This window comes from Scyliorhinus torazame, chromosome 12 (genome assembly GCF_047496885.1).
Source record: "Scyliorhinus torazame isolate Kashiwa2021f chromosome 12, sScyTor2.1, whole genome shotgun sequence".
Classification (NCBI taxonomy): Eukaryota; Metazoa; Chordata; class Chondrichthyes; order Carcharhiniformes; family Scyliorhinidae; genus Scyliorhinus; species Scyliorhinus torazame.
This window is the reverse complement of record NC_092718.1, coordinates 78,956,822-78,982,612: the sequence shown is the minus strand read 5'-3', so window position 1 is coordinate 78,982,612 and position 25,791 is coordinate 78,956,822. Positions and strand designations below refer to the sequence as shown.

Here is a 25,791-nt window from a genome sequence, read left to right as displayed (position 1 = left end):
GTTATGGGCCAAGTGCGGGCAACTGGGACTAGCTTAATGGTAAAAACTGGGCGGCATGGACTGGTTGGGCCGAAGGGCCTGTTTCCATGCTGTAAACATCTATGATTCTATGAGTCAGCCATTCAGCCCCTCGAGTCTCCTCCCTGACTATCTATCCAATCACATCATGCCTGGTCCTCTACTTCCACACCGTTTTCCTGTACTGTCCGCATACCCATCGGTGTTTTTAATCTGTGGAAACCCTCCGATCTCAGTCTCCAACATACTCGCGTTCTGCGCCTCTGCAACCCCCTTTAGGTCAGTGAATTGCAAAGATTCACCACCTTCTGGGTGAAGAAATGCCTCCCCATCTCAATCCTAAATGATGTGCCTGTTATTCTGCGACTGTGTCCCTTGACTCTCGACGCCTCCCCCCTCAGCCAAGGGGAAACACCTTTCCTGAATCTACCCTGTCGAGCCCTCAAAGAGTTTTGTCCGGTTAACTTTCATTTTGCTCACTCGGTGGTAAGTATATCTTTCCTTTGGCCAGGGGACCAAAACTGTGCACGATGCTCCAGGTGCAATCTTACGAAAACTCTATTGAATTGCAATAATATTCCGTTACTCCTATACTCAAACCTGCCTGTAATCAAGACCAAAGTGCCATTTGCCTTCCTGATTACTCGCTGCATCTGCATGTTAGTTGTCAGTGACGCATGAACAAGAGCACCCAGATCCTTTTGAACTTCAACACTTCCCAGCCTCTCCCTATTTAAGAAGTACTCTGTATTTCTGTTTTTCTTAACAAAGTGGATTGGATTCCATCAGCAAATATTTTTTGCCCACTCTCTAAGCCTCTGCAAGTCCCATTGAAGTGTCTTTCGGCCTTTCACATCTCACACTCCCACCTCGTCTTTTATCATCCGCGAACTTGGAAATATTACATTTAATCCCCACATCAAAACCATTGATATATCATGAATAGTTGGGGCCCAAGCACTGACCCCGTGCCACCTTGAAAATTATCCATTTCCTCCCGCTCTCTGATTTCTCCCCGTTGACCAATTCTCAACCACAGTATCCACAATTCCCCCAATCCCATGTGCTCTGATTTTGTTCACGAACCTCTTGTCTGAAACATTATTAAAAGCTTTCTGAAAATCTAAATACATCACATCCACTGGTCCTCCCTTATCTATTCTGCTGGTTGCTCCCTTAGAAATCCCCAGCAGATTTCTTGAACATGACTTCCCTTTTCATAAACCCATGTTGATTCAGCCCAATCCAACCATTATTTCCTATGTGCCTAGTTATCACATCCTTTAGAATAAACTCTAGCACCTTTCCTACTACTGGTGTGAGGTTAAAAGCTCCATACTTCCCCCTTTTCTCTCTCTCTCCCTTCTTAAATAGTGGCATGACATTTGCTACCTTCCAATCTTCAGCAACCATTCTAGAGTCTATAGAATTTTGGAAGATGATCACCAACTACCTCCATAGCAATCTCTTTCTCTGAGATGTCGATCATTGGGTTCAAGGGATTTCTCTATTCAAAGTTCCATCAATTTCTCTCGTATCATTCCGATTTTACCAATAATAATATCTTGCATTGTTCCTTTTGCACAACTCACAATTCTCAGGCTCAGCATTTCTTTTGGCAACTTTCTACACCCCTCCCTATGATCGAATACAATCCTTGATTTATTTTGTTAGCCATGGTTGGACCACTCTCTTTGCAATGTTTTTGCACTCTAATATATTTTCTTTCCAAACTATGTATTTGTTCTTTCGAATGTTAGCCTTCGCCTGTCTACCATCATGTCTTTTAACAATACTCCCCAGTCTACCATGCCCAATTTTCCCCTCATGTCTTCGTAATTTCCTTTGTATAGGTTCAAGACTCTGGATGAGAGGCCTCCCCCTCACACTTACATATTATAGTCACTCTTTCCTAAAAGCTCCTTTCCAAGAAGAATATTAATTAGTCCTCAACCTACTAGATCTGAAATAGCCTGTTCCACAACATATCGCTCTATAAAACCATTTTGTGTACATTCCAAGAATTTGTCCACCATTATGTTAGTAGTGATTAGATTTACCCAGTCTACATGTAGATTTAAATGCCCCACGAATATTGCATTACCCTTTTTTGCAAACACCTCTAATTCCCTGATATATACACAATGATTTACATTATCACTGCTGTGCCGATAAACAACTCCCATGGTTTTTGCCCATTTGCCATTTCTTAGTTCCACCCAAACTAATTCTGTGTCTTGATCTTCAGAGAGAAAGTCATCTCTCATTGCTGCACTAATGCTGCCTTTAATTAACAGAGCTACCCCACCACCTTTTCTCAGCTTCCTGTCCTTCCTGAGTGTCACGTACCTTTGGATACTCAGGTCCTAATTTTTGTTTCCTTGTAGACCTGCCTCTGTAACGGATATCAGGTCATGCATATCATTTTCTGTTTCAGTTGATATTTCACCTGTTCCACTGTGAATCCTGTGGTTTAGGGCCCTTAATTCAGTATTTCCCATTCCAGAGGGGCAATGAAGAGTCAACTACAGTGCTGTGGGTCTGGAGTCACATTTAGGCCAGACCAAGGTGAAGACGGCAGATTCCCGAAAGAGGGTTTCAGTGTACCAGATGTTATTTTACGACAATCGGCAACAGTTTCATGGTCATCGTTAGACTTTTAATTCCAGATTTCTTTTCCAAGATTCAAACTTCACCATCTGCCATGGTGGGATTTAAGCCCAGGGTCTCCAGAGCATTTACTCTGGGTCTGGGGATTATTAGCCCAGTGAGCATACCAATGTGCCACTCCTCCCCGCTTTTGTAAACGTTGACCCTGTTTGTTGGCTCGCTCTTAGGTTTGCAATCACTCTCCCTTCCAGTTGCCCTCCAATTATCATTACCTTTATTGCCACAATAGGAGGTCTGGTGGGCTACCTCTAAGCCACGAAACTCCGGGTTCGAGTCCCACCCCAGGGCTTGGTGGCCAAGGGAAGGTGCATTCGAAACGAGGCAAAACAGGTTGAGTGTGTCAACCTGCAAAATCCTTCCAAACATGCCTTTGGCTGGTGGTGATGGCAGGAGAGACTCTTGTTTAGTTATGTTTGATGTGGGGGGGGGGGGGGGGGGGGGTGGGGAGGGAGCCCCCTCAAGTTTTAAGCTCTTGGCAACAGGCTAGTGACCAGTTCCGGCAAACAACCGGCTATGGGGACAGGCAAAAGTCTGCCTTAGTGTGCCACTAGGTGCGGGAAGAGAGTCGTAATGGAATGGAATTAATACTACCTTGAACTATTGCCTCGTCGTTTCCCTTTGATTTACTCCATCTTCCCCTACGTAATCACTTAACTCCTCTAGTTGGTTTAAAGCCCTCTCTACTTCCCTAGTTTTATGACGCATTGGAAGAGCAACCCCAGCACGGGTTCAAGTGTGGAATGTCCCACCTGTACTGCTCCCTCCTTTCCCCAGTGTCATCGCCCCAAAATTGAATCCCACAACGACCTTTGAGCCGCGCGTTCTTCTCTCTAATCTTACTTACCCGAATCCAATTTGCTCACGGCTCATGGCTCCTTGTGGGGGTGACGATGGCATATTGGAGTGGTCGCTAGACTAGTAAACCTGAGAGCCAGGATAATACTGCGATTATCCAAAACATCTTTTGCTCCAAACCGAAACCCGCGCCACCTCCCTCCCCTCCCCCACTGGGATATCCGTCACTTGTTCTTTAGTTTTGCTTTCACTGAGTAAGGACTTTGGTTCTCCCATCAACACAATCTATCATCTTTCCTGTATGCCACTATCGGCACCTACTCCAGCCCTTCACACTCCCAATAACGTGCCTGCTGTCTCGTGACCCTCACATCTTTGTTTCAACCTCCCCAAGCTCCCACGAGCAGTTCATCAGAGCGAGCAGCTCATCAGATGACCTTCACCTCTTCTCCAACAGCTCCACCCCTTTTTGCAATCCATCACATTCCTCCCCCTCTCTTCAGCTCTGAAGAAGAGTCATGCGGACTCCAAACGTCAACTCTGTATTCTGTCTCCACAGACGCTGTCAGAGCTGCTGAGTATTTTTCCAGCATTTTTTCTTTTTAACCCCTGGGGACCCAGTTTCGAATCCCACCTTGTCAGTAGGTGAAATTTCAATTCAATAAGAATTCAAAAGATGGAGAGAAATCTGCCACCCTTGTCCTGGTCTGACCTACATGTGACTCCATTGGGATGGGGTTGACTCCTACCTGCTCCTCTGGAACGGTCGAGCAAGACGCTCAGGTCAAAGGGCAATTAGGAATGGGCAATAAATGCTGGGCTGGCTGGCGACGCCCTCATCCCGTGAACAAATAATAAAATCCAGAGATGATTACATTTGAGGTTCTGCCTATTAATGTCCAGCTCCTCATTATTATGATCCCAGACTAGCCCACAACAGTGGCTAGGATATTGAACAGAAACCCTACTATTTTATTTTGATTTTGTAAGACAATGAGGAAAGGATACCTCGATTTGGGAGTAATTGCACAAAAAATTTAGGGATATGGTTTATTCAAAAAAACTTTATTACCGTCAGAATATTGAAATCTTGAACACCACACCAGAAAATATCTTACAATTATCCCTTAGACAATGCTGGTCAATACAGTGAATATAATAACCCTAACTGCTGCTTTTATTCCCGCTCAAACAACAAGAATCCACCTCAGCTCTCAATCCACTTTCAGTACCTTTAGCACGCAGGAATACCCACTGTACTGAGATGTTCTTTGAGAAAGAGAGTTCATTCTTGTTCCACTGCTTTAAAAAAAAGATCTGACTCCTGCCAGACCCATGCAGAGACTCTGGCTGTATGTCTTCAGATGATGTTTCTCAGCTTGTTTCAGCTCTGCTTTGTTCTCAGATAAGTCTGCACTGCTTTGAAGACTGTCAATCTCTTAACAGAACTGCAGTGGGAACAAGACTGTTTGACATCTGGTCACAGCTTCATTCAGATCAGAACTGCTTTCTGCAAAATGCCTGATAACTTAGCTCCACCCATTAATGACATCATCTTACAAAGCTGAAGTCAAATTAACTCCACAGGGAATCCCCTTAATCCAAATAAAACTGCATTCGACCAAAGTTTTTATGGTGGTTTAATTGCACCTCTAGCTCCCAAAACCTTTGTTGTCTTTCAAACTAGGATTCTTTTGAAACATGACTGCAGCAGTCAAATACACTCTAACCCAGACTTTTAACCCTTAATGTGCCAAATCCCAATAATACAATACATCCGGAATTCCAGCATTTATCTCACTCGTTCTCCCGAAGCAGAAGCTCTTTACCTGTCCTGTCTGTGCCCTCAGTGACTACATGGACCACTACCATCACTGATTTCCCTGCCTCGGATCACAGGTTCCTCTCCAGCTCTGTGCAGATGTACTGGGACCTGGCAGGAAACACAGCCATCAAGACTCAGGCTCGTGGCACTACAGAGAACAATCTCCAAATCCCCCCCCCCCCCCCCACACACACACACACAGTGACCGCGATGCTCAACATGTTTCCACTTCCATCTTACAAGGTCACTCCTTCACCGCCTCTGACTGAGATTTCTTCATCAGTTGAAACAGATGCTGATAAAATGCTGCGATATCTCAAATGAGGTGAGGCCGATGGAGGTTTCGGAACCCTGGGTGGACTGCCTCCTGCAGGAGTATTTTATGCAGGTATGGGGACGTTGTCTATTTTATGCATTTGGCTCACAGGTCAGTGATGAGAGGGCTTTCAAAGTGTCGAAGCGTTTGTGTTGAGAAGAGTTTTGAAATGTCTCGCCAGTCACAAAATAGCAGCTATCTCAACCTGCTGCAGCCCGGCTTAGAGCAGCTTCTCTGCTTCCTTTGCAGGGAACCATTAACTAGGCTGAAGCAGTCAAGCGCAGTGAGCATAGATCAGTTACCAGACTCACATAAATAAACACGGAACAGCCGCATGGTGGCCTAGTAGTTCACACAGTTGCCTCACTGCACCAGGGACCCGGGTTTGATTCTGGCCTCGGGTGACTGTCTGTGTGAGTCTGCACATTCTTCCCGTGTCTGCGTGGGTTTACTTCGGGTTCTCTGGTTTCCCCCCACAGGCCAAAGATGTGCCGGTTAGGTGGGGTTACATGGTTTATAGGAATTAGGGCAGGAGAGTGGACCCAGGGAGCATGCTCTTTCAAAGGGTTGGTGCAGACTTGATGGGCCGAATGGCCTCCTTCTGTGCTGGAGGAATTCTATGGAATTGACCAAGCAAAACTATAAGAGGTATGTACAAATGTTGCGATTTGCTGAGAGAGAGGTACCATCTTTGCTTGTATTTCTAACTAAGTGATGACTCTGGTTGAGCAGGTATCGTGTATGCTGTTTCAAAGCTGCATTGTACAGGGAAGGAGGCAGTTTGTGGCAGGGAGTGAGACAGGACCCATTAGTCCTTTTCTAGACAGACAGCCCATAACCTGAGAGTCAGAAGGCTGTAGGTTTGATTCTCATTTCAGGGATTTGAGCTTCATGATCAAAGCAATTACTCGCCAGTGACAGTACTGAAGGAGCTTGGCATCTGTCAGAGGGTCAGTACTGAGGGAGTGCTGCACTGTGGGAGGGTCAGTACTGAGGGAGTGCTACACTGTCAGAAGGTCAGTGCTGAGGGAGTACTACAACAATAATATAATAATAATCTGTATCATTGTCACAAGTAGGCTTACATTAACATTGCAATGAGGATACGGCGCAAATCCCCCAGTGTCCACATTCCGGCGCCTATTCGGGTACACTAAGGAAGAATTCAGAATGTCCAATTGTCTCAGAGGGTCATTACTGAAGGAGATTGGCATCTGTCAGAGGGTCAGTGCTGAGGGAATGTTGCATTGTCAGAAGGTCAGTACTGAGGGAATGCTGCACTGTCAGAGGGTCAGTGCTGAGGGAGTGCTGCACTGTCAGAGGGGCAGTTCTGAGGGAGTGCTGCATTGTCAGAGGGTCATTACTGAAGGAGCTTGGCATCTGTCAGAGGGTCAGTGCTGAGGGAGTACTGCATCTGTCAGAGGGTCAGCACTGAGGGAGTGCTGCACTGTCAGAAGGTCAGTACTGAGGGAGTGCTACACTGTCAGAAGGTCAGTACTGAGGGAGAGCTGCACTGTCAGAGTGTCAGTACGGAGGGAGTGCTGCACTGTCAGAAGGTCAGTACTGAGGGAATGCTGCACTGTCAGAGGGTCAGTACTGAGGGAGTGCTGCACTGTCAGAGGGGCAGTGCTGAGGGAGTGCTGCATTGTCAGAGGGTCATTACTGAAGGAGCTTGGCATCTGTCAGAGGGTCAGTGCTGAGGGAGTACTGCATCTGTCAGAAGGTCAGTACTGAGGGAGTGCTGCACTGTCACACGGTCAGTACTGAGGGAGTGCTGCACTGTCAGAGGGGCAGTGCTGAGGGAGTGCTGCATTGTCAGAGGGTCATTACTGAAGGAGCTTGGCATCTGTCAGAGGGTCAGTGCTGAGGGAGTACTGCATCTGTCAGAAGGTCAGTACTGAGGGAGTACTACAACAATAATATAATAATAATCTGTATCATTGTAACAAGTAGGCTTACATTAACATTGCAATGAGGATACGGCGAAAATCCCCCAGTCGCCTATTCGGGTGCACTGAGGGAGAATTCAGAATGTCCAATTGACTCAACAGCACATCTTTCAGGACTTGTTTGAGGAAAACCATGCGGACAAGGGGAGAATGTACAGACTCCACGCAGACAGTGACCCAAGCCGGGAATCGAACCTGGGACCCTGGCACTGTGAAACAACAGTGCTAGCAACTGTGAATGTCGGGAGGTTCAGTGCTGAGGGAGTGCAGCAATGTCGGGTGGTCAGTATTGATTGGACATAGGAAAGGAGGGTTTAAAGAAAGTTGAATCTTGCACTCAGAGGGTCAGTAACACAGCTCCATCACACTATTACTTCTTCTTTATGGTAATTTATGTGCTTTTTCTACAGAGTGAGAGAGAGAAATCTGAGGGTCTGCCCGTGTCCACATTCATGGACAGAGACATCGTGACCAAACCGAAAATACAAATTGGATTCATCCAATTGATTCTAATTCCCATGTTCGAAGCAATGGTAAAGGTAAATAATGAAAACAGGTCCAATGATGACCATGAAACCATTGTCGATTGTCGTAGAAACCCATCTGGTTCACTAATTTCCTTTAGTGAAGGAAATAAGGGGCGAAATTCTCCGGAAACGGCGTGATGTCCGCCGACTGGCACCCAAAACGGCGCCAATCAGACAGGCATCGCGCCGCCCCAAAGGTGCGGAATGCTCCGCATCTTTGGGGGCCGAGCCCCAACATTGAGGGGCTAGGCCGACGCCGGAGGAATTTCCGCCCCGCCAGCTGGCGGAAACGGCCTTTGTTGCCCCGCCAGCTGGCGCGGAAATGACATCTCCGGGCGGCGCATGCGTGGGAGCGTCAGCGGCCGCTGACAGTTTCCCACGCATGCGCAGTGGAGGGAGTCTCTTCCACCTCCGCCATGGTGGAGACCGTGGCGGAGGCGGAAGGGAAAGAGTGCCCCCACGGCACAGGCCCGCCCGCGGATCGGTGGGCCCCGATTGCGGGCCAGGCCACCGTGGGGGCACCCCCCGGGGTCAGATCGCCCCGCGCCCCCCCCAGGACCCCGGAGCCCGCCCGCGCCGCATTGTCCCGCCGGTAAGGTAGGTAATTTAATTTACGCCGGCGGGACAGGCAATTTATCGGCGGGATTTCGGCCCATCCGGACCGGAGAATCGAGCGGGGAGGTCCGCCAACCGGCGCGCCGTGATTCCCGCCCCCGCCGAATATCCGGTGCCGGAGACTTCGGCAACCGGCGGGGGCGGGATTCACGCCAGCCCCCGGCGATTCTCCGACCCGGCGGAGGGTCGGAGAATCTCGCCCCAGTTGTCCTTGCCTCTTCCGGCCTACATAAGGGGCGTCATTCTCCGACCCCCCGCCGGGTCGGAGAATGGCCGTTGGCCGCCGTGAATCCCGCCCCCGCCCCCGCCGAAGTCTCCGAAGGGAGAAAAGTCGGCGGGGCGTTAATGGCGCCGCTGCCGCGGAGAATGTCACGGGCCTGCGCAAGGCAGCCGATTTTCGGCCTGCCGATATTCTCCCTTCCGGATGGGCCGAAGTCCCGTCGACGTGATGACCGTTCACGTCGACGTCAATCAAACCTCCTTTTCATCGGCGTGACCCGGTGCTCCAGGCTCACGCCGACCAGCGAGGAGGTGAGTGACGGCCTGGGGGGTTGGCTCTGGGCAGGAAATGGCGTGGCCGCAGACTGATTGCCTGAGAAGAGGTGTGTCTCGGCTTGTGTGTGTGTGCGGCGGGGGGGGGGGGGGGTGGTTAGAGTAGGCTGGGCTCCGGGGGAGTGCCGGGAGGGGGTCCGTGCCGGGGTGGAGGTTGTGGAGGGGGTCCGTGCCGGGGTGGAGGTTGGGGGTTGTGGAGGGGGGTCCGTGCCGGGGTGGAGGTTGGGGGGGGGGGGGTCCGTGCTGGGGTGGAGGTTGGGGGTTGTGGAGGGGGTCCGTGCCGGGGTGGAGGTTGGGGGTTGTGGAGGGGGTCCGTGCCGGGGTGGAGGTTGGGGGTTGTGGAGGGGGTCCGTGCCGGGGTGGAGGTTGGGGGGGGGGGGTCCGTGCTGGGGTGGAGGTTGGGGGTTGTGGAGGGGGTCCGTGCCGGGGTGGAGGTTGTGGAGGGGGTCCGTGCCGGGGTGGAGGTTGGGGGTTGTGGAGGGGGTCCGTGCCGGGGTGGAGGTTGGGGGTTGTGGAGGGGGTCCGTGCCGGGGTGGAGGTTGGGGGGGGGGGGTCCGTGCTGGGGTGGAGGTTGGGGGTTGTGGAGGGGGTCCGTGCCGGGGTGGAGGTTGTGGAGGGGGTCCGTGCCGGGGTGGAGGTTGGGGGTTGTGGAGGGGGTCCGTGCCGGGGTGGAGGTTGGGGGGGGGGGGTCCGTGCCGGGGTGGAGGTTGGGGGTTGTGGAGGGGGTCCGTGCCGGGGTGGAGGTTGGGGGGGGGGGGGTCCGTGCCGGGGTGGGTGATGGGAGGGCAAATGAGTTGGTCCACCTGGCCAGGTGCCAGCCTCCAACAGTTGGACCCATGCGGTCCATGCCACCTGGCTGGGGGGAGGAGGGGATATGGGCAATGATGACATGTCGTCGTTCCCCTCCCCCCCACCAGGTCGTCATGTTTTCAGATCATCCAGCGATGTTGGCCGCCGTGGTGGCAGCCGCTCATGTCTATGTTGCCCTGGATGAGGAGGAGGAGGAGGAGGAGGAGGAGGAGGAGCGTGCCAGAGAGGCGGCGCAGGCTGCCGCAGAGGGGCAGGCGGCAGCCGCCCAGGCTGGAGGGACACCTGACCGACAGGACGAGGAGGGGGAGGAGGACGTCGCGGCCCCACGGCAACGGAGGCACCCGAGGGCGCCCCGTGTGTACCGGCCCCGGCAGTCATACCAGGACCTCACGGACCGGGAATGCAGGAGGAGACTCCGGATGAGCCGGGAAACCGTGGCACACATCTGCCACCTGCTGGCACACCTGTCACCGCGTGGCACTGGCGGGGGACACCCTCTCCCCGTGTCCGTCAAGGTTACGGTGGCCCTGAACTTTTATGCAACGGGGTCATTCCAGGCACCGAGTGGGGACCTGTCCGGCATATCGCAGACATCGGTGCATCGGTGCATCCGGGCAGTGACAGATGCCCTTTATGCCATGGCGCACCGCTACATCCGCTTCCCCGTGGACCGGGCCAGCCAAGATGCCCGGGCCGTGGGCTTCTCTGCCATTGCCGGGTTCCCCATGGTCCAGGGCGCGATCGATGGGATGCACGTCGCCGTGCGGCCACCTGCAGATAACAGGGCCGTGTTCACTAATAGGAAGGGGACCTATTCGATGAACGTACAGGTGGTCTGCGACCACCGCATGATGATCCTGCACGTCTGCGCCCGTTACCCAGGCAGTGTACACGACTCATTCGTGTTGTCGCGGTCATCCATCCCCGGCATGTACGAGGGACGCCATCCCCGGCTGAGGGGCTGGTTGCTGGGCGACAGGGGCTACCCATTGCGATCGTGGCTGATGACGCCTATACGGAGGCCACGCAATGAGGCGGAGAACCGCTACAATGATGCCCATGTAGCGACAAGGGGAGTGATCGAGAGGTGCTTTGGCGTGCTGAAGATGCGTTTCAGGTGCCTGGACCTCTCTGGGGGCGCCCTCCAGTATCGGTCAGATAGGGTCGGCCGCATCATTGTGGTGTGCTGCGTCCTGCACAACATAGCCCAGCAGAGGGGCGATGTGCCGCAGGCAGAGGAGGGCGGAGTGGAGGAGCAGCAGGAAGAGGCCCAGTCCTCCCCAGATGAGGGGGATGGGGGCAATGGTCAGGGCAGACGGGGTAGACACAGACGGGTGGCTGTCCACCGTTACCGGCTGGCCCAGCGGGCACGGGACAGACTGATAGACGCCCGCTTCACTGACTAGATGGGCGTGGGAATCGGGTAGTATGGCCACAGACCGCACACCATGACAACAGCCGACCACCCACACCCCCCACCCATCCATCCACCCAGCACCATCACCCCCCTCCCCAACCCCACACACCCCACCCGCATGCACACCACCCCCCCACTCCCAATTGCCGATCCACCCGCGGCACAACGGGCCGGGCTCACCCAGTTGCGGGTGGACGCGTGTCTATCGCAGGCCATGGAGAATGATGACAGCCCGCCTCCGATGAGCTCCTGGCTCTACATCGTTGGACTATGTCTGACCCATGGCCACAGTACCACCATCCACCCGGACCATCCCTGCATGCGGCTGTGATACTGCAGCGCACGGTCCCGTCCTCTGCCCGGGGGATGTTGATGGCGGCCCAGGGGGAAGGGGGCAGACTCACCTGGGGCTGAGGTAAGACCACCCCTCACACACACACTTGCGCTCAACGTACATGACACCCCCGCACACTTTGGACAGAGCATAAAGGCAGCTTCGGTAGGTGTAACATTGACTTTAATAACCAAAGGAGTTCATGCACGTGCCCTAGCGCCTAAAACTCATCTGTGCCCTGCACCCGTGCCAACTTACTCAGTGTCTAATTGTTTGGCCTTACGGGCCCTTTGACTACGTCTACGTGGTTCCCCAGACGGTACAGCAGAACTGGAGGTGGACTCCTGTGATTCCTGCCCTCTGACACTGGATCCCTTTGGCGGCCGTTTCCTGGGGCGTCCTGGCCTAGATGGGCCAGGCTGCGGCCCGGGCGACTGGGATGGCGAGCTGCCAGCCTGTCCTGCCCGTTGCCCACCCGATGCACCTGGGACGGAAGGGGGGGAGTCCGAGGTGTCGCGGTGTACCGGGACCTCCCCTACAGAGGGAGCCGGGATGGACCACACCACCTCCTCCTCCCTCGGGGTGCCCGATGGCCCCCAGGCCTCTACATGGGTGGGGGATGCGAACGGACTGGCCATCCGACGCGCCCCCGACATCTGGCGCTGCCAGTCCTGGAGGCCCGTGCTGGTATCGACAGGGGTCTGCAGGTTTGCAGCCATGGAGCCCAGGGGGTTGTCGAACCCTGTCTGCGACAGTGCGACGCCAGCTCGCACATGGCCACTGGCGCCGATGCCCTCAGCGATGGCCTGCTGAGACTGGGCCATGGCCTGCAGAGACTGGGCCATGGCCTGCAGAGACTGGGCTATGGCCTGCTGAGACTGGGCCATGGCCTGCTGAGACTGGGCTATGGCGTTGAGCGCCTCTGCCATCTGGCGCTGGCACTGGCTCATGGCCTCCTGTGAGAGGGCAGCCATTTCCTGGGCCACAGACGCCGCCTGCACGGAAGGCCCCAGGCCTCGCAAACCGTTCCCCATGTCTGACACCGTCGCACCCATTGCCTCCACCGCGGACGCCACCCGTGCGGTGTCAGCCTGGGTGGCACGCATGACCGGGACCACTCCCAGCTCCTGGACGCGGGTGGACTCCTCCACCTGCGACCGCAGCCGCCGCAAGCCACCCGTCACCCTATTCGCTCGTCTCCGTGTCGGTGGTTGCATCGGATCTATGTGTGGGTGTGGTAACTGCAGGAACCCGGGATCCATCTGGGCGGCAGATGTTCGCTTGGCCTGGGCTGCCCTCCGACCGCCCGGTCCCTCTGCTGCTCCTACCTCCACCTGCTGTACCGGGACGGCTGTGTTGTGCGCACCAGTGAGTGTACCAGACGCCTCATCACTAAAGTGCCCAACCGTGGTGAGTGTTTCTGCGATGGTGGAGGGTGTTGGTGACAGCAGTGGCGTTGTGTCGTGCTCTTCGTCCCACTCTGAGTCCATGGCACTTTGGGGGTGGGGGTTCGTCTCCACCCATCCACTCTGAGTCACTGTCCGGTATTTCGTCTTCCCGGGTAGGGGTGTCCTGGGTAGTGCTGTCCCGGGGTAGTGCTGTCCCGGGTAGTGCTGTCCCGGGTAGTGGGTGTCCCGGGTAGGGGTGTCCTGGATAGTGGTGTCCTGGGTAGTGGTGTCCTGGCTCGGATGTGACGGGGGCCTGTGGCTGCCCCCCTCATCGCTGGGTGGTCGCTCCCGCACGTGACGGGGGTGTCGTCTCCCTGTTGCTCCAGGTCTCTCCGTCTCCCGTGGTCTCCGAGGGGCATCCTGCGGGCGTCGCATGCTGGAGGGTTCGGGTCTCTCCGTCTCCCGTGGTCTCCCGAGGGGCATCCTGCGGGCGTCGCATGCTGGAGGGTTCGGGTCTCTCCGTCTCCGTGGTCTCCGAGGGGCATCCTGCGGGCGGTCTGCATCTGCGGGGATGGGTGCCTGGACGTTTGGTCCTGCGATACACAATGAAGCATGCATGGTTAGACATCAGGCAGTGATCAGGTGATACGGGGAGAGGGGGATATAGGGGAGGGGGGATATGGGGACGGGCTGTTGGTGGCTCACTTGCTCGTGGGGCCCCGACCTCTGCATCAGCAACCTCCCGGTCGTCAGGTCCGCCAGCCAGTTCCAGGGCCCTTTCCTCGTGTACGGTCAGTGGCCTCTCATCAGCGGGGCCCTCCTCCAGTCCTCACATGCTCCCTATTGTTGTGTGCGCGCTTCTCCTGGGGGGGGGGGGGGGGGGGGGTGGTGGCAGGGGGTAAAAGGCAACAGTGTTAGGCAGGTATATGAATGCACGCCATCGGTTGCGCGTGCATTGCAGAGGTTAAGGTTAGGGCTGGATTCACTTGGGGATATGGGGGATATGGGGGAGGGGGGATATGGGGGAGGGGGGATATGGGGGATATGGGGGAGGGGGGGATATGGGGGATATGGGGGAGGGGGGATATGGGGGATATGGGGGAGGGGGGATATGGGGGAGGGGGGAATATGGGGGATATGTGGGAGGGGGGATATGGGGGAGGGGGGATATGGGGGAGGGGGGGATATGGGGGATATGGGGGAGGGGGGATATGGGGGATATGTGGGAGGGGGGATATGGGGGAGGGGGGATATGGGGATATGGGGGAGGGGGATATGGGGGAGGGGGGGATATGGGGGGAGGGGGGAATATGGGGGATATGGGGGAGGGGGGATATGGGGGAGGGGGGGGATATGGGGGAGGGGGGGATATGGGGGGGGATATGGGGGAGGGGGGGATATGGGGGAGGGTGGATATGTGGGAGGGGGGGGATATGGGGGAGGGGGGATATGGGGGAGGGGGGATATGGGGGATATGGGGGAGGGGGGGATATGGGGGAGGGGGGATATGGGGGAGGGGGGGAATATGGGGGATATGGGGGAGGGGGGATATGGGGGAGGGGGGGATATGGGGGAGGGGGGATATGGGGGATATGGGGGAGGGGGGATATGGGGGAGGGTGGATATGTGGGAGGGGGGGATATGGGGGAGGGGGGGATATGGGGGAGGGGGGATATGGGGATATGGGGGAGGGGGGGAATATGGGGGATATGGGGGAGGGGGGGATATGGGGGAGGGGGGAATATGGGGGATATGGGGGAGGGGGGGATATGGGGGATATGGGGGAGGGGGGGGATTTGGGGGAGGAGGGGATATGGGGGATATGGGGGACGCTCACCCTGCCTGCTCTGACGAGGTCGTTCACCTTCTTGTGGCACTGGGGTGCCTGTCCGTGGTGTCAGGGCCACAGCGGGGTGACGGCCTCTGCCACCTCCCTCCACAGACGCCGGCTGTGGCGTGGGGCAACTCTGCGGCCGTGCCCGGGATACAGGGCGTCCCTCCTCTGCTCCACCGCATCCAGGAGCGCCTCCACATCGCGTGACTCGAACCTCGGGGGCTGAGCGACGGCCGGCCATCAAGTCGGGTGTTGCGGTCGGCTGTTCCGGTCGGGTGGGGGGGGGAGCTGCGCGGCCTTATGAGCCGTCACGCCGTGCAGCGCGTATGACGCTGCACGGCGTGAACCACTGCGCAAGCGCGGATCCCGTTACGTCGCTGCTAGCCCATTTCGGGCCGCAGACTATCGGCCCATTTTTATGACGTGACGCAAGTGGGATTTGCGCCGTTTTTTGCGCCGATCGGCGGAGTTTCCGCCGATAACGGAGAATTTCGCCCAAGACTCCAGACCCACAGCATTGTGGTTGACTCTTAACTGTCGCCTCAAGGGCAATTACGGATGAGCAATAAATGCTGGCACAGCCTGCAACATCCAGGTCCATGAATGAATAAAAACAAAAGCGCTGCATGGATCCATATATCAGCGGGAGAGGCAGTACTGAGGGAGTGCGCCCAGTGGGACTTCCGGTGATGGGTATGTGCTGAGCTGATGCACGAAAGGTGGCTCACCTCCTAGAAGCTCAAATTTAGGCACTTTCAACCCCCAAAAGCCCACTCAATGCGGGAGAAAATTCTCAACCTCCTGCAACACCACCAAGTACTTCGGGGGCACTGCACACTCCGAGGGTGAGTACTAAAGAAGTTCTGCACTGTCAGAGGGTTAGGACAAAGGGAGTGCTGCATTGTTAGAGGGTTAGTACTGAGGGAAGCGCCATACTGTCAGAGAGTTGGTACTAAAGGAGTGCTGCACTGTCAGAGGGTTAGCCCTAAACCCTCCCTATCTCTTTAACCTCCTCCAGGCTCCACAACCCTCTGAGATCTCTGCGCTCTTCCAATTCCGGCCTCTTGACCATCCCCCCAATTCCCATTGCTCCATAATTGACGGCCGTGTTCCCAGCTGCCTGGGGGGGCCCTCAGCTCTGGTATTTGCTGCTTAAGCCTCTCCGCCTCCCACTCTTGCTGTCTATATCTCTTTCTCTCCCGTTGTCTCTTTCGCTTCTTCCCCCCCCCCCCCCCCCCCCCCCCCCCCCCCCCCCCCCCCCCCCCCCCCCCCCACCCCCACTCTCTCTGTCTCTCCTCCTACTAGACGCTCTTAAAATGCCCCCTCTCTGCCTGAGTTTTTGCGCCTGTCCCGAATATATCTGATGCGAGTCGTGGTCGCAGTTTCCTGGAAAATGTGCTCGCAGAAGGCGATGGAAGGTTTGCAATGCTTTTTTATCCCGATGTGGTTCGATATGCTCCTGGTTTCCGAGAGGAATATCAAAGTGGGGGGGGGGGGTGGAAATGATGACTAACCCACCTGCTGTTTTTTCATTTCAGTTATTCACACAGCTCAATGAGGTGATGCTTCAACCTTTGAGGGAATCCAGAGATCGATATGAGGAACTGAAGCAATCCGAAGACGCCATGAATGAAGTAATGACGGACTTCAGCCCACGGACTAGAGTGGCGTGATTCTCAATCCAGTAAATTGTCTGTCAGGGTCCTTCCTGTTACTTACATTATTGCCCCTTTCTTTTATTTTTGCCTTTACATTTTTGATCCATGGACGATTATTGGACCTCTGTCTTTAAGGCAGGAAGCCTGCATCTTTAAATCAAGCAGGAAGAATCCGGACGGCTGAGCTGGTTTAAACTAGAAGCTGCAGACTGGCTGGCATCAGTGACAGAGAGATGGGGTTGGGACTCGGTTTGATTGATTTGACTGGTGGTCAATGAATTAGCCCAAAAGGCTGTGATCTGCCCTGTACATAGAAACATTCATCGAAAATAGAATCAGGAGGAGGCCATTCGGCCCTTCGAACCTGCTCCACCATTCATTATTTAAAAACATATATTTTTATTGATTTTCACATTTCATATTGCATATTTTTATTTGAATGTTGAGTTACAGGTGTCATATCCGCATTGGGCAGCACTGTGGCACAGCGGTTAGCACTGCTGCCTCACAACTCCACAGACCCAGGTTCAATTTCGGCCTCGGTTGACTGTGTGTCTGGAGTTTGCACATTCTCCCCGTGTCTGCGTGGGTTTCCTCCGGGTGCTCCGGTTTCCTTCCACAGTCCAAAGATGTGCAGGGTAGGTGGATTGGTCATGCTGAATTGCCCCTTAGTGTCCAAAAGGTGAGGTTGGGTTACTGGGTTAATGGGGGTAGGGTGTAGGCGTGGGTTTAGTAGAGCTGGTGCAGACTCGATGGGCCGAATGGCCTCTTTCTGCACGGTAAATTCCATGATATGGTGTAGTATTTTACAAAGGCAATCAGGATGTAGTTCTGGTTTATACAAGAGAGAAAATTAAAAAGTCAGCCTGAGTACAAACAGGCGAAGTTTGCTGTACATATTTGCATTTTCCTGCTTCAGCTTCCTTCGGTGGCCGTGGTCCTTATTTGGTCGGTCTGCCTCTGCTGCCCTGCCAGCTGTTGGCCCTAGCTTGTTCCTACTCCCTCTGCTCCTCCTTTTGCCCTTGGGTCTGCCACCCTGTTGGCTGTGCCCCTTGTGTTTCACGATCTTCTTGTGTGTTTTTACCCCCCTCCCCCTTACCTCTCCTGTATCTTTGCTGTCAGTGGCTCGCCTGTGCTCCCCCCCCCCCCCCCTCCCCCCCCCACACACACACCCCCAACCCCAGCCCTACAGCTCTGTTGGCTACAAACAGGTCTTGGAACAAGTTGGTCAGTGGCTTTCACGTCTTGTGGTAGCCCTCTTCCAACCCCCGGATGGCGAATTTGATTTTCCCTATTGGTAGAAATTCTGACAGGTCGGACAGCCAGTCTGCAGCTTTGGGTGGTGCTGCTGACCGCCAACCGAGCAGGATTCTCCGGTGGGTGATTAGCGTGGAAAAGGCAAGGGCATCAGTCCCCCCTGCACATGAAGTATTCTGGCCCCGAAGACCGCCACTTTCTGGCTTGGCTCCACTCTCACCCCCACAACCTTGGACATTGACATTACAGGTGATGCGACACCTGTAACTCAAGGCTGTCCAGAACACAGCACGTCAGGGACATACCCAGAACATGTGGGTGTGGTTGGCCGGGCCGCCTTGGCACCGTTCACATGTGTCCTCCATCTCCTGCTCAGTGGGGTTCTGGTTAGATGCTCTGTGCACCACTTTCAGTTGCATTGGGCTTAGTCTTGCACATGCGGAGGTGGAGTTTGCCGTTCGCTCCAGAGTCCGCACCTTATTTCTGTCCCTAGTTCTTCCTTCCATTTTTTTCCTTGTCTTGTCCAGTGGGGAGTGTGCCTCTTCAAACAATCGTCCATACAGATCCCTGCAGTTCTCCATTCCTAAGTCACCCAGGTCCAACAGCTCCTCTATTAGTGAGTGTCCCGGCATCCGTGGGTATGTTATTGCTTCTTTACGGAGGACGTTTTTGATTTGTAAATGTTGTAGTTCATTCCCTTTGGGCAGTTGCAGCCTCGCCGACAGCTCCTCTAACGTTGCTAGTTTGCCATACGTGTCGAAGTTCCTAACTGTCAGTGACCCCTCTCCCGTCCTGTCTCCATCTTTTAAAGATGACACCCATTGTAACTGCTGCAAATCTGTGAATAATCCAAAGACGTGCAGGTCAGGTGGATTGGCCATGCTAAATTGCCCTTAGTGAGCAAAACGGTTATGGGGGGTTATTGGGCTACGGGGATAGGGTGGAAGTGTGGGCTGAAGTGGGCCGGTGCAGACCCGATGGGTCGAATGGCCTCCTTCTGCACTGTATGTTCTATGTGATTGCTGCAAATGGGGGCAATGGTGCACATTTCGGTCAGGCCAAAATTTATTTTTCTCTGCTGAACTTTTGGGGGAATCCGTGGGGTCTCCAGCCACCCCTCTCTGTCCCCTCTCTGGATCCCCTTCCAAATTTTCGCCGTTCTTTGGGCGATCGCCAGTGCTTTGATTGTCAGGGCAAGGAGGAGTGGGGACAGCAGGCATCCCTGCCTTGTGTCCCCTGTGCAGCTGGAAATATTGAGAGCTGGTGGTGTTGGTCCGCAAGCTCACTGTTGGAGTGTTGTACAGGAGTTTTCACCCACATGGTGAAACCTGGTCTGACCCCAAACCGCTCCAGTACTATGAGGCATGTCTATCCGAAAGCCTTTCCTGCATCCAGGAGAGGATCGCCCCATGTGTTTTCTCCCGGGTGGGGGGGGGGGGGGGGGGGGGGGGGTCATTATCACGTTCTCCAGGCACCTGATTTTGGATGTTAGCTGCAAGTCTGTCTGATCCTCTGCGACCATGTCTGGTACGGAGTTCTCCAGTCGCCTAGCCAGAAACTTGGCCAGCATTATTGCGTCTACATTGAGCCGCGAAATGGGCATGTGAGACATGCATTCAGTCGGGTCTTTGTCTTTCTTTGGGTCTCAGCGAGATTGAGGCTTGTGCTACCATTGGTGGCAGTGTGCCCCTTGGTAACAAGTTTGTGAACATCTCACACAAGTTCGAGACCAGAGCTGCCGCAAATGTTTTATAGAAGTCTGCTGGGAATCGGCCTGGTCTTCCCTTCCCCGCCTGCAAGGAGTTCTTGCTCTCTATGACTTCTGCCAGTTCAAATGGTACTTCCAGCCCCCGTTTTCTATTCTCCCCCACGACTGGCATATCCAGTCCAATGAGGAACTCCTCTTCGGGGAGCTCGGAGATGTACAATCCCTGGTAGAAGGCATCAAATGCTTCATTGGCCTTTTCTGGCTCGATTACTAGTCTGCTGTTGTTCTCCCTAATCTGGGCCATTTCCCTCGTGGCTCTCTGCCTTCTCAGCTGGTGAGCCAACAGGCTTTGTCTCCATGTATATAAAGGTTCCCCTGTATCTGGTGGAGCTGGTGTATTGTCTTCCTAGTGGAGAGTAGTTCAAAGTCCATTTGTAACTTTTTTCTCTCCATCAGAAGCTCGACAGTTGGGGCCTCAGAATATCGCTGGTCCACCTCCAGTATGGAGCCGACCTGTTGTTGCCTAGCCATCCTCTCTAGCCTGTCTCTGCGTACTTTATAGGCAATATACTCACCCCTAATCACACCTTTCAACATGGAGGGTAAGACTTCCCTGTTCTGGTTGTTGGTAATATACCCGTCTATGGCCTGTGATATTTTCTCGCAAAAGTCCTTGTCGGCAAGGAGGGCTGTGTCCAACATCCATGGGGGGGGGGCATTGGGCACAACCCGTCTCCAACCAAAATCCATGTGGTGTGGAGCGTGATTGGAGATTACGATCGCGGAGTATTCCGCTCTTATGATATCTGGAAGCTCCCCTATCCCCACTACAAATAAGTTGATGCGCAAGTATACCTGGTGTACCTGAGAGAAGAAGGAGAACTCCTTCTCCTCTGGATGTGTGACCCTCCATGGGTCAACTGCGCCCATCTGCTCCATAAATGTGTTCAGTTCTTTTACCATATCTGAGGTCTTCCCCGATATGGTGTTTGGTTTGTCTCTCCATGGGTTCTCTACATGGTTGAAGTCTTTCTCCATGATCAGTCGGTGTGTGTCTATGTCGGGGATTTCTGCCATAGTTTTCATTGTAAACTCTGTGTCATCCCAGTTGGGAGTTTACACATTAACAAGGACCACTGGTTTCCCATCCAGGACACCGCTGACCATGACATATCGTCCCCCTGGGTCCACAACCATCCTCTTCACTATGAATGCATTCCTCTTATGAAGCAATATGGCTAATTCCCACCTCTTGTCCCATAGCACGAATTGTATGTCTGTCTCACCCAGCCCTTTTTACCCACAGTCGGTCCTTCTCCCTCAGGTATGTCTTTTTGAGGAAGACTCCATAGCAAGACCATCCTTGCTCAGATAAGGACACCAAAACTACACACAATACTCCAGGTGTGGCCTCAACAATGCCCTATACAATTTCAGTAAAGCATCCCTATTCCTATACTCAAATCCTCTCGCTATGAAGACCAAAATACCATTTGCCCTCTTTACTGCTTGTTGTACCTGTGCACTTACTTTCAGTGACTGATGCAAGAGGACACTAAGGTCTCGTTGAGTATCCACCTCTCTCAATTTACACCCATTTCAATAATAATCTGCCTTCCTAGCTTTGCTACCAAAGCAGACAACCTCACATTTATCCACATTATACAGCATCTGCCACACATATACCCACTCACTCAGCCTGTTCAAATCCCGCTGAAGCATCTCTGCATCCTCCTCACAGCTCACCCTCCCACCCAACTTTGTATCATTTGCAAGTTTGGAGATAATACATTTAATTTCCTCGTCCAAATCATTACTATGTAATGTGAACAGTTGGGGTCCCAGCACAGATCCCTCCGGTACCCCACTAGTCATTACCTGCCAATCAGAAAAAGACCCATTTATTCCAACCTTTTGCTAACCAGCTTTCTATCCATCTCAAGACATTACCCATTATCCCATGTGTTTTAACTATACATAGTTATCTGCTATGTGAGATCATGTCGAAAGTCTTCTGATAGTCTCAATAAACCACATCCACCAGTTCTCCATGGCCAAGTCTACGAGGTACATCTTTAAAGAATTCTAGTAGATTTGTCAAGCATGGTTGACAGGTGGTGATTGGATCCCATTCCACTGGGATGTTTTCAAGAGTCCCAAGGCTTGACTTTGGTTTCAGCTTTGGTTCCGATAAAGGGTGAGAAAAATATCCCGCTTACTCTCTCCGGAAGGCCAGTGTAAACGCTGATTCTCTCTTCAGAAAGCCTGTGGGGGCTGAGTTCCTTCGACTAATGAGGACTGATAACAAACCACAAACTTGTGAGTGCTGTACGTTTAAACCTTAATGAATGAATTGATCGACAAAGAAGATCATTACGGTTTGTAACCCAAAGACTGTAATCTGCTTGTTTGATGCGAAGAAAAGTCTATTAAGGACCATCATCTGGAACAAAGTGGGGGATTCTCATGCCCTCGCAAAAGCAGGATTCTCCATTCCTGCCAATGGGATTTCGTATTGTGGCCACCCCACTCCACTGCGAAGCACGTAGGCATGGGTGCGTTGCCGGCACAAAGGAGAATCTTGCCATTGGAGAATCCTGTGGAAAGACTATGGCCGGGATTCTCCGCTATCCGGTGGGGCGGGCCGTACCGGCGGCGAGGAGTGGTGTGAACTACTCCGACGTCGGGCCGCCCGGAAGGTGCGGAATCTTCTGCACCTTCAGGGGCTAGGCCGGCATCAGTGGGGTTGGCGCCGAAGGGCCTCCGCCAGCCGGCGCGATTTGGCGCATGCGCGGGAGCGCCAGCGTGTTCTGGCGTTATCCCAGCGCAAGCACAGGGGGGTTCTTCTCCGCGCCAGCCATGGCGGACCATTACAGCGGCCGGCACAGAGGGAAAGAGTGCCCCCATGGCACTGGCCCGCCCGCAGGTCGGTGGGCCCCGATCGCGGGCCAGACCACCGTGTAGGCACCCCCCCCACCCCACCCCCCGGGGCCAGGTCCCCCCCCCGCACGCCCCCCTCCCATCCCGAGGACTCCGCAGAGCCAAGTCCTGCCGACAAGGACCTTGTTTGATTTACGCCAGCGAGACTGGCCAAAAACGGGCAGCCACTCGGCCCCTGACCAGCGCGACGCGATTCCCGCCCCCGCTGAAAAACCACCGCAGGAGAATCCGGCAGCCGACGTCGGGGCGGTAGGGTGGGATTCATGCCGCCCCCCCAGCCATTCTCTGGCCTTGTGGGGCTTCGGAGAATCCCGCCCTATATTCCCACCACTTAGGCTTTTCTTCATCCCTTTGCACACCTGTGTTTGTCTGTCTTGTGTGTGTGTGTGTGTGTGTGTGTGTAGAGGGTGGGGGCAAGTTAAATTAGTATTCTCGTTCACCACTTGTAATTATTGCATAATTTATTATAGTTCTTGTTACAAATAAACCGTAATTGTATTTACATTTACAAACCTGGAGCGAAATTCTCCATCCCACCCCACCACATTTCTGCCCCGACCCGCCGGCGGGAGTCTCCGTAACACCGGCCGGTCAATGGGGTTTCCCATTGTGGGGCAGCCCCACGCCGTCGGGAAACCCCCGGGCACCGACAAAACGGAGACTCCCGCCGGCGGAGAATGACGCCCCTGGTGACTGCGATTATTACAAGCAAGGGCCAAAGACCTTGGGTATTTTTATAAGGCTTATTGGTTGATTCATGTATGTTGTGACTCTGGGGCACTTGGGGCGGGTATTGACCGCACACTAGCCCATCGATTAGGGGAGGGCAGAAAACAGAGTGCCCAGGTGGGAAGCGTACGGTGGCTTTGATAAAAGAGATTTGTGTGTGAGCTGGAGGGACAGAGCGATCTGTGGATACAGAGACCCAGATCACGAGGAGTAAAATGATCGTTTAATCAGGAAAATTACCAAATTCGACACAGCTGCGAGCATTTCTCAAATTGTCTAGCAGGGAAATTGAGTGTAACATCTGCAGAAACTGTGTACAGTTTTGGTCTCAATTTTCCTTGGTTGGACCACACTGGGAGCACTGTGCACAGTTCCTGTCTCCAGTTTCCTCGTTTAGTCCACACTTGGAGACTGTGCACAGTTCCTGTCTCCAGTTCCCTTGGTTAGGCCACACTTGGAGCACTGTACACAGTTCCTGTCTCCATTTCCATTGGTTAGACCACACTTGGAGCACTGGGCACGATTCCTGTCTCCATATCCATCAGTTAGACCACACTTGGAGCACTGTGCACAGTTCCGGTCTCCATATCCCTCAGTTAGATCACACTTGGAGCACTGTGCACAGTTCCGGTCTCCATATCCCTCAGATTAAACACGCTTGGAGCACTGTGCACAGTTCCGGTCTCCATATCCCTTGGTTAGATCATACTTGGAGCACTGTGCACAGTTCCGGGTCTCCATATCCTTCTTTAGAGCTCTGTAAATATCTCCTTCCTGAATTTGCAAGAGGAGCCGATGTCCCATTGCTGTCCTGCTCTTATATTATTTGATTGCAACACATGGATTTAAAAACTCTGCCATAGCAAAAAGCTATTGATTCCCAAGAACCTATCGCAATCTTTACAACTCAGTCCCTGTAGAAGGAGCTTTACTCTGTACCTAATCCCGTGCTGAACCTGTCCGAGGTGTGTTTGATGGGGACAGTGTAGAGGGAGCTTTTCTCTGTATCTTACCCCATGTTGTACCGGTCCTGGGCGTGTTTGATGGGGACAGTGTAGAGGGAGCTTTACTCTGTATCTCACCCAAAGCTCAACCTATCCTGGGTGTATTTGATGGGGACAGTGTAGAGGGAGCTTTACTCTGTATCTAACCCCGTGTTATACCTGTCCTGGGACTGTTTGATGGGGACAGCGTAGAGGGAGCTTTACTCTGTATCTAACCCCGTGCTGTACCTGTCCTGGGAGTATTTGTTGGGGACAGTGTAGAGAGAGCTTTACTCTGCATCTAACTCAATGTAGTAACTGTCCTGGGAGTATTTGATGTGTGATGGCTAGTGTGCGGTTAATTCTAGTCCCACTTGAACAAGAGTCGTAACATAGGTCAAATTCGATTTTATTTAAAATTGCCAAGGTACTTGGTTGAGACCAATAAACTACAGTCACCGCAAGTAATCTTTTATTATATGCTGTATTGGAATTAAATGGACAGAAAATGTAACTGACTATTGTTATGGGCGGGGCTTAGAAACTCCAAAGTATATTATGAAGTTCACGTGACCTACAACCTTTATGTTGAATTTGGCTGGGATGAACACAAGAGCCTTCACTGCAGGTGTGATTCATCAGACTTCCGAGACACTTTAATCAAAACAAGGTTTATTCTAAGAATGTAGTTAACATACATATATATATATATGAACACAGCAAGAATTTTTATCAATTACAAACATAAAGACATCTCACAGCTACAGTAGTCTATGCATAATACTTAATGAATTCCCCCTTAGCTGTTCCAATTCAATAACAAATGTTATGGGTCAGGGTTTAGAGAACCCCAAGTGTATCATGGAGTTTACCTGACCCACAACTTTTAATAGATTGTGGTTATGGGGAGCACCCGGGCCTACTTTACAGGAGTGGTGCAACAGAGCATTAAAGTACATTTAAATTAAAACAATGTTTATTTATGAAACCAGTTAACACTTTATAAACCCACAGGAAACATCTTAACAACTATCAACACCAATAAATCCCCTCAGATACAAGATTCTATAAGTAAACCTTAATCTTTCCTTATTAACATCCATTAGACAAAAGACCCTTTTGAACACAGATCAGGTTTAAATTCATTACTGAGAGCAGTCAGCACTTTGAAATCGTCCAATTGATCTGTAGACAGTCTTTAGTTTGCAGAGAGAGATCCTCATACAGCTGTTTGCTTTGCCTGCAGCTATCCAGCTCTCAAAACGAAACTAAAACACACCCTATAGCAAAACAGCCAAAGCGAAAGTAAATGCAGACAGACAGCCTAGCTCCACCCACTCTCTGACATCACTGCAGCTATCTAATAAACACCCATTTCTTAAAGGTACACCCACTACAGCTATTCAATAAAAACACCCATTTCTTAAAGGTATTCTCACGTGACACAAAATCCAAGAAACCAAAAT

The 25,791-nt window shown here is 53.0% G+C and overlaps 1 protein-coding gene and 1 long non-coding RNA gene across 3 annotated transcripts in view; one reads left to right on the top strand and one right to left on the bottom strand.

Annotated features, from left to right (window-relative positions):
* LOC140386504 (high affinity cGMP-specific 3',5'-cyclic phosphodiesterase 9A-like) overlaps positions 1 to 17,603 on the top strand; it is a 111,741-nt gene extending 94,138 nt beyond the window's left edge. The window contains exons 15-17 of one of the 2 annotated variants that reach the window (XM_072468897.1): positions 5,592 to 5,696; positions 7,984 to 8,112; positions 16,589 to 17,603. In XM_072468897.1, the coding sequence (XP_072324998.1) occupies positions 5,592 to 5,696; positions 7,984 to 8,112; positions 16,589 to 16,723 (369 nt within the window). In that variant the 3' untranslated portion in view covers positions 16,724 to 17,603. The remainder of the gene's footprint in view (positions 1 to 5,591; positions 5,697 to 7,983; positions 8,113 to 16,588) is intronic. The other variant, XM_072468898.1, reaches the window with a different exon arrangement.
* LOC140386505 (uncharacterized) lies at positions 4,528 to 16,725 on the bottom strand. Its single transcript, XR_011933627.1, has 2 exons — positions 16,569 to 16,725; positions 4,528 to 5,416 (listed from the first exon to the last, which is right to left on the bottom strand). It is a non-coding gene; the product is annotated as an uncharacterized lncRNA (long non-coding RNA).
* Positions 17,604 to 25,791: the final 8,188 nt, after the last annotated feature.